This window comes from Lethenteron reissneri, chromosome 2 (genome assembly GCF_015708825.2).
Source record: "Lethenteron reissneri isolate LAM-NWPU_2019-01 chromosome 2, ASM1570882v1, whole genome shotgun sequence".
NCBI classification, from domain to species: Eukaryota; Metazoa; Chordata; class Hyperoartia; order Petromyzontiformes; family Petromyzontidae; genus Lethenteron; species Lethenteron reissneri.
In genome coordinates, this window is record NC_083780.1 from 354111 (window position 1) to 366719 (window position 12609).

At 48.0% G+C, this 12609-nt stretch overlaps 1 protein-coding gene across 4 annotated transcripts in view; it reads left to right on the forward strand.

Annotated features, from left to right (window-relative positions):
• KANSL3 (KAT8 regulatory NSL complex subunit 3) overlaps positions 1 to 8322 on the forward strand; it is a 69250-nt gene extending 60928 nt beyond the window's left edge. For all 4 annotated transcript variants that reach the window (XM_061581509.1, XM_061581559.1, XM_061581694.1 and 1 more), the window contains exons 23-24: positions 2778 to 3231; positions 7243 to 8322. In XM_061581509.1, coding sequence (XP_061437493.1) covers positions 2778 to 3231; positions 7243 to 7621 — 833 coding nt within the window. In that variant the 3' untranslated portion in view covers positions 7622 to 8322. The remainder of the gene's footprint in view (positions 1 to 2777; positions 3232 to 7242) is intronic.
• The last annotated feature ends 4287 nt before the right edge of the window (positions 8323 to 12609 follow it).

Below are 12609 nucleotides of genomic sequence, written 5' to 3' on the forward strand. Positions count from 1 at the left end.
GCGCTAGCCGCCACGCTGAATATAAGCCAAGGCCGTGGTGTCCAAGATCAGCCTCAAATGTGCATGTCCATGTCAGCCCTGGTCTTCCCTGGGGGCACCTCCAGTCCCGTGATGGGCTGTCGACTATCGCGCGCAGGGCTCTGGCGTGATTTGTTGATGTGTCTGCCCAGGCAACGTGTCCGAAGAGCCTAAGTCTTCTAGCTCTGACTTTTTCATGCACTACCGGGCATCCCGTGCGAAGGCAGACCTCGACATTGGTGATGCATTCACTGAAGTGGATGTGGAGTATCCATCGCAGGCACCACTGGTCGAAGACATCCAACTTCCTGCCCAGGGACGCCGTCATTGACCATGTCTCTGAGTCATACAGTAGTGCGGGGAGGATATATGCAATGTATAGTCGAATCTTTGTTGCTGTTGTAATACTGGAGCGCCAGATGTGTATGTCGAGCTGTTTCATGCACTCGCGTGCAATTAGATTCGCCTTTTAATGTCTACCTTGCTACTTCCAGTGTGTTGAATAGTGCAACCGAGATAGGTGAACGATTTTACCAATTTAACATTGTTGCCTGCTTTTTGCACTTAAGGAAAGTTGTGCGGCTGCTCAGTTTATGTCCAGGCCAAATGGGAGGGCTTCACTGTGCATGACCTCCAGAGCAAGGAGATCATGCATTTTAGCTAGCAAGGCAACATCATCTGCATAGTCCAGGTCGGTGAAAGCCTCGCTACCTAGGATTACTCCCAGCAGCCCCTTTTTGAACCGTATGCTGCAGTATCCAGTCCAGTGGGGCAAGGAACAGGTTCGGAACAATGGTGCAGCCTTGCCTTCCGCCACTTTGGATACTGAACCACTCGGAAAGCATTTCTGCCGAGATGTTGCAAATTCTGGGTGCTCTGGCTTTTTTCATTTTTCTTAGAGCAGCCATCACTTCTTCCTCGGATGGCTTTGAGCAAGAGATGTTGGGATCTTCGGTTGCTGTTCTTCAGAGCGGGAAGAAGATGAAGGGTGATTCAGCAGCTGAGAATATAATTATTTCCAGTGTGCTAGTTTCTGCCTTTCGCTGACCAGGAGGACATTGCAGTCCATGATTGGGCTGGACACTGCAAAAATTTATTATTGGTTCTTTCGGTAAAGTCACGTAGATAGAAAACAAAAATTAAAAGCAAAAAACCCACGACGTTTCGATCAAAACACAAGCGGTCTTCTTCAGGTGGAGAGAAAAGAGGGGGCAAGCTTCCAAATGCAGTTGCTTATCAGGGCTCCAGAGTGAGTGGGCGGGGGAAAGGGCTGCGGAAGAGACAGGGGGAGAGAGGGAATACATAAGGTGGAAAATTGGTTGATAATATCGACTGTGAATTGCTGTTCGAATGCCGGGTCTGAGAGTTGTTTTATGTTGTATCAGGGAGATGGTCACGATTTCTTGCTAGGGAATCGTTTGAGTCTGATGCCGATGGTTGCGATAACTGGACGATGATCTGTGTCGAACTCCAAGCTCCAGTAAACTCTGCAATTTAGCAGAGCTTTCCAACTGGAGTTAATGAGTATATGCTCAATTATTTTCTCTCTGGCTGTTGTTTGAAAACCAGGTAAGTCTGTGAATGTCACAGCGTTGGAACCAGGAGCCACCAGTTCTAAGTCCATTTCCTGCGCAAAAATGTAGTAGCCTTTCAGAGTTGTCATTGGGGGTGTCACTGCCATGTGGACCGATCACAGTTTGGAGGCCTTCTCTAGAAGTGCCAGAGACTGCATTGAAATCTCCGAGGTACATAATGAGGTCCCATCATTTTTTGAGGTTTAGTGACTGTTCCAGAGACTGGTAGAAGTGGTCTTTGATGTTGTTAGGTGCTTCGTTCGTTGGTATGTATGCCACATCAATGGATAAATCACCTAGGGTGTGCCTGAATCTAGCCATCAGTAGCTTGTCATTCACAAGGTGTCATTCTCATAGGGCTGACTTGGCTGTCCGATCAAGGGCAATAGCCACCCCAGCAAGCAGGGGAGAGCCATCAGGAGGCCCGGACCACAGGATGGGGTAGTTTTCTGCAGTGGTTTCAGTAGCACCACGCTAACGTACCTCCTGGAGGCTCATGATACTGATTCTTTCCCTCTCAAGTTCTTTAACAAGTGTGTGAATTGCACCTGGTTGGCAGAGGGTTCTGATGTTCCAGGTGCCACTGCGAGATGGTGTGCGTAGTTTGAGGCTCTCAGTCATGTCCACCGTAGCACACTTGTCACAGCTGGCTGGTGAAAAACCAGGCTGCGTACGCCTTGTTAACCCACGCGATGAGCGATACGGCATAAAGACATACGTGGTAGTGTCTCACATGGGGAATTCTTGGCAGTTATATTCCCCTAGTCTCTTGCTGGGGGGGGCTAGGGTAGGTAGCTGAGAGACTTTATGTTGGGTTCCCTTGAGCCGGCGATCCGGCTGCTTCTTTCACCTTAGAGCAGGGGTAGCTGTTGCTGAACATCGGGACATATCCACATGCCGGTCGGCCCAGCACACTGCAACTATCGGGCCAGCATTTGCTCCCTGACCAGTTATACTGCTGGACATTCGGTCGCATGTACAGACTCGGTGATGAACACAGGGGGGACCACGAGAAGGTGCCTGTACACACATTTCAGCAGCGAGAGGCCATAGCAAGACGCATCAATGCCCCCCCCCCCCCCCATCATGTTTGTGATTATTGCCGTTGTAATTGTGGTTATTGTTGCGCTTGTGGTTTACGGAGTGGTTGTGGTTACCGTTGTGGTTCTTTGTGAATCTCCGCAGGCCCGACATCAGGCAGCCCTGGAACTGTGTACGTGGTCTCCAATGCCAAGCTGAGTGCACTCACTCCTCGACACACCCCAACGCACATCCCAACACCCACCACAACACCCTCCACCATAATACTCACAGCGCACACCCCAACCCCCACCACAACACTGACAGCGCACACTCCAACCCCTGCCGCAACACTCGCAGCACATGCCCCAACACACACCCCAAAATATACACACAAACCAGCCCCCGCCACAACGCTCACAGTGCACCCCCCCACTCCCGCCACAACAGTCACATCGTACACCTCAAACCCCACCTCATTACACACACCCACACACTCAAAGGAGAGACATCCCCCATTGCCAGCCATCATCTCCACAAGTCAAAGAGCATCAGCAGCAGCCCAATCTTCAGCAGCAGCAAGTGGTGCACATGGGGGTGACGAGGTTGGCATAACGAGGTGAGTGACCACTCGCTGTGTGTGTGGGGTATGTGGAGTATGTGTGTGGTATTGTCTTTGGTGTATATAAAAGTACATGCGTGTGTGTGTGTGGAGCGGTGGTGCAGCACGCTGCTCTTCGAACCCGCCTAACCGACCAACATTGGTGACGATTATCTCAACCGGTCTTGGGTCTACCCTAGGTCGACTCAACCTCAAATGAGTATCTGGTGTGATGTGTTAACATCGCCACTGGAGAGACAAATGCAGTTTGGCGTGGTACTGGCCACCCACCCCATGGTGTGCTGTGCCGGCCTTCATAGGTGCTCATCAAAAGCACTTGCCCCCAACAGTCTGTTAAGGCTACACGGAGGATCTTGGTATTTGTTAGCGTGCTTGTTCGCTAACACAGGTGTTTATGCATTTGTTTATGTGTACATGTTATATTGTGAAGAACTGTATACTACAGTAGTGTACAGTAGTGTGTGGATATAATGTAGGGATGCAGGCAAGGCTAATGAGTCAGATGCCTTCTATGACCTCTTGTCCCAGGTACTAGCTCAAGTGGCCCCTCAGGATCGAGTCATGAATCCCTGCAGTCACGAAAGCTTTAAATCGAAAAATTTTAGTCATCTTGTTGGGTAACCTTAATTCCCGAGTGGGTATTGACACAGGCACCTCAGCCGGAGTCTTTTTCATGGCAGGAGGAAAGAGCAATCGGTTGTAAACGTGTTTTACTTGAATGCTACGTTTTTTTAACTAATGCAAAGAGGCATTAGATACCGTATGGATTGCAGCGACAGACACCACCAGGATGTTGCATGGATGGCACATTTGTCGGTGGTGTGTGATGATTTGGACCACGGTCATAGTTTGGCGGTTCGTTAACCTTCTATTTTTGGAAGGTAAACGTTCGTCTCCCATGTTTAGTTCGAGCACGATGTAGCGAGGTCCATAGTTGTGGGAGAGAGAAGCCCGATACTTTCACTTTCTGGTCCTCAATGACGTTTTTGTTTGCCATCTCCATAGCCACCCACGATTCCGTCCAGCGAGTACCGATGTTGGGCCGGAGTGATTGGAAGGCATGGGCCAGATCAGCTCAATAACAACGGTAGGAGGCTGCTAGATTTCTATGCAGCCCATGGGCTTGTAATCACCAACATGCTGTTCCGTTATCGGCACATCCACACAACATCATGGATGCACGCCAAGTCCAAGCAAAAGCATATGCTGGACGATATAGTGACAGAACAGTGGATGTGGGCCCATGTTCTTGACACCAGAACTTACCGTGGAGCTGATTTTCCCACTGACCATTGGCTCGTCATCTGTAAGTTGTGCCTACCATTCTTCCACTCCGGTGGTGGGTGTGCATCTAGGACCCCATTAAAAACCATAGTGGCCTGGTCTCAGCTATCTGATGAAAGTTGCAGGCAAGATGTCATCATCACTAGCAGCTGGGGTTGGCATTGTCACCTCTTTCCTCCAGATTCCAAGGGGAATTGGGTGAGGATTAGGAATGTAACTCATTCGGTTGCAATGGCTGTATTGCGTACACAGTTGAGACCTCCCCAGAAACCTTGACTGACAGAGATGTTCTGGCTAGCTGGGAGAAAGCAACAGGCCCACTCCAACCGTCTACAACATCGAATAAAGAGGCTTATCGCAGCCTTCGTTCGGAGGTTCGGAAAGCCGTATGGCCCTGCAAGGATAAGTGGTGGTCACTGGTTGCTAATGAGATGGTATCTGCCTCAGTTGCTCATCATCACGAATCTGTAACGCCATCAAAAATGTAACTTGCAGCGCCACAACAATCAACAAATAGTGATCCGATCTCTGACCCCCAATAGCAGGTCTGCAGGTATTGCTGAGAATTTTTGTGAGACCCTGGCTTACAGACTAGCTGAGAGAAAGTGACAGGCCCACTCCCACCGTATACAACATACCATACACAAAAATGATGAGGCTTTACCACAGCCTGGGCTCATGAGTTTGGAAAGCTGTGTGATACTGCAAGGATGAGGGTTGGTCATGCGTTGCTAAGGAGATGGAAATGGCCTCATTTGCACACGATCACGAGTCTCATTAATCCCATAAAAAAAGTAACCTGCAGTGACACCTATTACCATACTTAAGGGAAACAATGGTGATCCAACCTCCGACCCTATGGAACAGACTCTGCAGGATTGATAAACATTTATGTCTTGGGGGAGGGGAAACCCCTCAACTCAAAACATGGGGCAAGGTTAGAGTTGACAATGCTGGGACTGCAGCACCTCAAATATAAGAGGAAGTAGCCACTCACTGTGAGTGGTTGGCTGGTGTGCCATTAGTTGAAGAAGTGTGAATAGCGATCCAGAGCTTGAGAACAGGTAAAGCGCCGGGCAGAGATGACCTCAAAAGGGAACTGCCGAGGCAGGGTGGCGTTTTTATGCAGGCTGCCCTATGTGACCTCCCTAGAACCATCTGGTCTGCAGGATGGGTTCCACAGGATTGGAAGGCTGCCCTGGTGGTCCCCATTTTAAAAAAAGGAAGAACCGACTGATTGCAAAAACTACCAGGGCATCTCCCTCTTCAGTGTGCTGACAAGGTCCTAGCAGGTATTATGACCTTGCCAGGCACACTGAGAATAGGCTTGCAGAGTCCCAATGTGGTTTAAAGTCGGGGCAGTCCTGCACGAAAACTATTTTCCCTGTACATCTGCTACAGCAGAGGTGTAGAAATTGTCAACAGGACCTACATCTATGCTTTATTGACCTGGTCAAGGCCTATGATATGATGAGGCCCTGGGCTTTGGGTTGTCATGTTTTTGGGGTCCCTGACTCTGCTCAATCATTAAGGACCTTGATGGTGGCCAGTTCCGAGTAAAGCTGTGTGGGTGGGAGTCAAGGACCATTGCCTGTTCACCTTGGGGTGTGACAGGGATCTCCTCTAGCCCTTTCACTATTTACACTTAATCGACCATGTAATTTAAGATGCCTTTCATGGCTTTACCGGAGGAATGTTCATCTGGTACAGATACAATGGGAGGCTGAACGATGCCTGGGTAGGGTCAAGGGATGGCTCCCTATTGATCAACCATGTTATGTATGCTGAGGATCTGGATATTGCAGCTTACTTTGAGAAGGAGTTGAAGACGTTACTACTGAACCTGGAGTGTGCTATTAAGAAACGAAGCTTTACAATTAGTACGACAAAAACAAAGCACTTTCCTGGGTGTTTTACGTCGTAAAATACTCCACTCGCTCAACTCCGCATGAGTGCAGGGGCATTTGTCGACAGAGTGGAGAAGTTTCTGTACCTGGGCAGTGTGCTTATGATCAGCTCTGCTTTGGCAGTAGAGGATTCATTCCGAATCAATTGAGCGCCATTATTTTTTAATCAGCTGTGTAACACCGTGTGGAAGCTTCTTGGTCTGTCGCTCGACACAAAGCTCTGTCTTCTCAGCCACAGTTATTTCCTCCACTCTCAATGCTCATGAAATGTGGAGCCCTAAGAGCATCTGGGCAGTTGGAGGGAGTCGACCTCCAGCAATAGCGGAGGGCAGAGGAGCAATGCTCAAAACAGCAAGTGGAGCGTGGGGTGGCTAAAATGCAGTGAGTTAGCACGGTGAGGAGCACATCTGTTGCCTTTGCCAGTCACCTCAGTCAGTCAACCCATATCACCTGGATTTGTCCCGTGATTGCCTGCCAGCAGTAACCCTTCGACACTTCACATGGCCTCAAGAAGCACCTAGCTTGGCACAAGTGTCATGGTGATGTCACCGCAACTGAGTGGCGAGCAGCGGTTGTTGTATATAAGAGTGCACTGTATGTGCTTGTGTCCATGCTCATGTAACCCATATCACCTGCCACCTGTGCGTTGACCTGCCAATGAGCCTCAGACACTTCACGTGATGGCCTCACAGTGCACCTCACATGGTACACTTAATGGCAAATGGTAGTTGTGCATTTATAAAAGCTTGTGTGTATATGTTAATGCCTGTGCCCATGTATCTTTACTTATTTGGTTTGTGTGTGTGTGCATCATCAGGCACTTCATCCCGTCCCCTGTGCATGCGTCTCACAAGATCTCCGAAGCTACAGAAGCCACCACCAACACCACCACCAATCCTACCACCACTACCAATCCTACCAACACAACCATCACCAACAACACAATCACCACCAACAACACAATCACCAACACAACAACCACCACTTCCACTACCTCCACCATCATAGGCCACAACACCACTACCTCCCACAACACTCTTGCTCTGACCATCACCACCACCACCACCCACAATGCTGCCACCAACACTACTGTCACGCTCCCTCGTGCGCCAGTCGCCTCGGCTCACACGTCCATCGCTCTGTCCAGGCCGCGTCGCTCCTGCACAGCCCCCCATGGCACCAAACAACCCTACTGACTCACCACGGTGGGGGGTCCCTGGGCAAGGAGTCAAATGCGGCTCCCTCGCCAGTTTGTCCCCCTCTTGGTAACCTTCAGCCTGGGTGGCCTCCTCTGGCCTGTGGGCCCCGGGGCAGTTTCACCATCTGCGCGATTGATAGCCACACCACTCAATAAGGAGTGGTGATGGATGAGCGAGTGGTGACGGATGAGTGGTTGGGGAGTAGCTAGGCACAGTAATCATGATGTTCATTTGTCCAGGAGAGCCTCACCGATTCTTCAAGACTCCCTTTCAGGAGGATCCTGTTCCACTGGAATATTTGGCCATTAACTTGTTTTAGTGAAAATTTGGCTTTGTGCGTGATAAAACCGGAGAAAACTTGGTACACTCTGCACAGATGCATTCAAGAATACGTTTCTGTGCTGTGATCCTGCCACCTCACAGCGGTTGAGTGGTTGGGCAGTGGTTGAAGTAGTTGATTGGTTATTTTCATGTTGAGCAGTAGCCGAGTTAAATATTTGAGTCGTGCTTGAGTAGGGGTTAAGGTTGTGGTTTGGTAGAGGTAATGCATTGTGTTTGAGGTTGTGTGTTGCTGCCTCCCACCAACTCATTACAGTGATGATGTAAATGTTTGTCTGAAGCGTCGCGAGTTGAGATTCTGGATTGCGTTCAGGTTTCTGTTATTGACTCAGATTCTCAATAAACATGGAGATGCGAGATTCTGCCTGTGAGCTCATTTATGCGCAGTGACTCCATCACGACTATCATTATTGCTTGACATCACCCGAAACATTTCCGTCAACATCACAACTGTTCACCACATCACTAACCATCACTACCACTCAATTGCCGTAAACAATCATTACCATCTGCAACACCATCTGTGCAGAGGGAGATTATCTCTGTAGAGAGGGTCATTCTGTTTTTCCCATGGTGTACGGCAGTGGTTCTCAACGAGGGGGGGGGGGGGTACACAGACCCATGGAGGTACATGGCAATGTCCTAGGTAGTATATAAGGTAATTCATCAATTTGAATCACTCCAACACGTTGATTGTAGAAAAGGTGTGAGAAGATTTTATATTCTGCAGCATGCGAGCATGTCAACTTCTACCATCAAAAGCGCCCCAAGCCTTCCCCGATCATCTCCTCCTCTCCCTTGTCCGCTGTTTCACTCCATCCAATAATTTCTCCCATTTCTCGTCATACGTCCCATCTCCCGTTTGCTGGGCGCACCTTCCGATCTCTCACCTACCGTCATTCGTCTCCCTCAACCAACGGCAAGTAAGCTTATTCGTAGGTGTGCTCTTTCAGCCAATAGGGAGCCATGTTGCTCGCCGGCCCCGCAGTCCATACAATGCTCACGCATGTGTCTACCTCTCCGTTTGTGCAGGTAAGTCTTACCTATACACTTATTTTTTTTGTCTCTCTGTCTGTGGACGAAACTTGCGAAGGATTTGCCTCGCGAACCGTGGGGTTTATGTTTAAAAAAAGTAGCTAGTTACCACGCCATAAGCCCCATGGTGAGCCAGCGCTATTCCATTTCCCCATCCGTCAACTTTCAAGTAGTTAAATTAACAATTTAGTGCTATTTATTATGTATTTATTTCCTTACGCCGCTGCATGCATTTGCGCGTCAAAGCTGACGGGGGGGGGGGGTTGCGGGGGGGGGTTGCCCCTAGCAACACATACGTCTTCGTTGGGAGGGGGGGGGGAATTTTATTTGGCGTAAAAAATGCAAAAAAAAACCCTGAGGTAAATTCTTCAAAGGGTTGTGTCCCCCCCCCCACTTCAGTGTGCAATTACTACTATAGGGTTGGTAGATACTAATATTACAGCGCTTAGATACTATTATTGTAGAGCGGGCGGGGGTATGGTGGGGGAGGGCGAGGGTAGCGGCCCAGCCTCAGCCTGCCAAGGTGCCACCTCGGCCGGCTGGGAAATCTAGGTGAGGACGGGGGCTCGGCACGGGACGAGGCCTCACGACGGCACTGTCAAGTTAGTAGTTTGTACTCTTTGGGTCTTTCGGTAAAGTCATCTAGGTAGAAAAATAATACATCACGACGTTTCAGACGCAACACAAGCGTCCGTCATCAGGCGAAAAATGGTGAGAAAGCTGCTACAAGCAAGGTGTTATATAAGTAAATGTAAGGCTAGCAAACAGAAGGCTAGCAAGCGTCAGCTAATCCGAGGGGGGGGGAGGGGCTGCCATAACGAGCGAGCGGGTGGGGATGCAATTTACAGAGGGATCGGTGGCAGGAGGAGAGAGTGGGGGTGGGGCAGAGCAAGACAGGGGGGTGCGCGTGAGGTAAGGGGGAGAGAGATGGGGGTGGGACAGAGATAGGGAAGGGAGCTGCGCGAGCGCCAGGGGGAGAGAGAGGGGGGGGCAGCAGGAGGAGAGGGGGTGGGGCATAGATAAACGGTAGCAGGGGGAGACCAAAGCTGTGCTCGTGAATGTGACTCAGAGAGCCAAGAGAAACTGCTAACATAGGCGGGCAGGAAGAGGACATCACAGCCAGTTATGAACTAAACTGGTTAATAACGTGCTTCCAATGATTGCTCAGTTTGTACCCATATTCTCGGTTGAAATTGTGTCTGTGTTTATATTTCTGGATGGCTTCATGGATAAATCTTTGATGGTAGCCCAAAAGTTTGCAAAGTACCTTGGTCACGGAAAACACAATATCACGTGAGCCCACCGCGTTAAAACAGTGATCAGCCACGGCAGAGGTGTTGGTTCTGCCGTGTTTCAAATCTGCCTTGTATTCGCGAACACGCAGAGGCGTAGCTAGGATATTTTGCGCCTGGGGACGAACTATAAAATTGGCACCCCCCCCCCCCCCCCCCGTTTAATCACATTTTCCTATTACATCGAATAAGGAATAACAATTTAAATTTTAATTCAACGTATTTAAAGAAGCAAATTTATAGAAATTATATTACATGGCTCACTCAGTCACTGTCGTAGACTGGTTGACATAGTCTACAAAAGATACATTTTTCTTGATTTCACTGTCGCAAACTGGTCAATCACGTAATCAAAATCTGTTTTTTCCAATGTTTATCTTTCAACGCTAAGAAGAGCAAGATCGCTGAGACGATCTTGTCCCATTGAAGCACGCAAATACGACAAAATAAGTTTCAATTTGCTGAACGACCGCTCACAGCTTGCAATTGAAACTGCTATTGTTAATCAAATTTGCAGTGAAATTCGGAAATATGTCGTTTCCATAAAACACAATAAAACCAAGAAGATCCAAAGGAGTTTCTGGTAAAACTTCATTCCGGTTACTGAGCAGCATTTTGCAATCTCCAATTTCTGTGAAAAGTTCGTGGCCATTGATGTCGGTGTCATAGAAATTTCCAAAATTTGTGCAATTTCGACGAATTGCATCGACATCTGTGTCGGATAGAAGAGTTTTGACGTCCAGCAGAAATCAAAATTTTGTGTTCAGGTCTTTTAGTCGTAAAAACCGTGTAGACATCTCCTGTTGAAGTCGATCAAATACGCTCTTCATAACGCGCACAATTTCTTCTGCTGCTGAAAGTCCTGTATCTCTTGCCAGTTTTCCTGGCATCTTCCGACGTCGCCTAATTCTTCTGTCCACATCGATCCCCCAGGCTGTGCATCTTGTTTTGGCGTTTTCTACAGCAACTTGGCTCAAATCATCACGAAGCTTGACAAATTCATGCTCCAAAGATTCAAGATCAGTTGCTGCTTCCTTGAAATTCATAGTAGGATCCTGTAAGCGTTTCTGAACACGATCAAATTTTCCAAGAATGACATTCCAGAAATGTAATAAAACTATGAAGTTAAAATTTAATACGCATGCCTATAACTGTTCTGCATCACTATGAGACCTCCTCTACCAGTGGCAAAATATAGTAATAGGTTTTTACCCTTTCCACTGGTACAACAAACTGACACCTTTATACAAGGCGTCATGTTTGCAATAACCACAACACAAGAAGTCAAAATGCAAACAAAAAGAACAATCAACTTCAAGGACAGTGCATATCATTATCATGATCAGAGTTGTTTCTTTTTGTTTGCATTTTGACTGCTTGTGTTGTGGTTATTGCAAACATGATGCCTTGTATAAAGGTGTCAGTTTTTTATACCAGTTGAAAGGGTAAAAACCTATTACTATATTTTGCCACCGGTAAAGGAGGTCTCATAGTGTAAATGCCTACCCCGAGTTCTCAATACTCTGATAGTGCGCTGTCTTTGAGTTGTACGCCTTTTGGCGTCATCTGGTCCAACACCAATGGAGACTAGGCTCTAAGGAAAGCTGTCTCGGGTGTGGACCAATCAACTTCAAGGACAGTGCATATCATTATCATCATCAGAGTTATATCTTTTTATTTGCATTTTGACTGCTTGTGTTGTGGTTATTGCAAACATGATGCCTTGTATAAAGGTACCAGTTGAAAGGGTAAAAACCTATTACTATGTTCTGCATCACTTCTGGTTTCAGGCGTCATAGTTACGTCCTCCGATAATTTGTCTAGCAGCCCTACTAGTTCATCCAGTCCTTCATAAATAGCTTTCTTCTTTAGTGCTGCCTAATGGCGTGTGCGACTTCACGATGATATTGGTCCCGGTCTAGCACGGCGTGTAGAGTTTGTGCTGTTGTTAATTGTAGCCATGTTTTGATGTTACTGAGCCATGTCGTTTTTGGCCGTCCTGGTCGTTTTTTCCCTTCGATTTTTCCTTCCAGGATTTGCTTTAATAGCTGGTATTTGTGGTCGTTTCGGGCAATGTGGCATAGGTAGTAACACTTCCTGCTAATGATGGTCTTCAGCAGTTGCCTGTCAGTGCCCATATCTTGCAGAACTTGTGTATTGGTGGTTTTGGCTGTCCATGGGATTTTCAGCATTCTTCGATACAGCCACATCTCGAAAGCTTTGAGCCTTTTTGTTGCTGTTGTTGTCAGTGTCCACGTCTCTACTCCGTACAGCAAAATTGACCAGATGTAGCATTTCAGTGTGCGCAGTTTCAGTGAT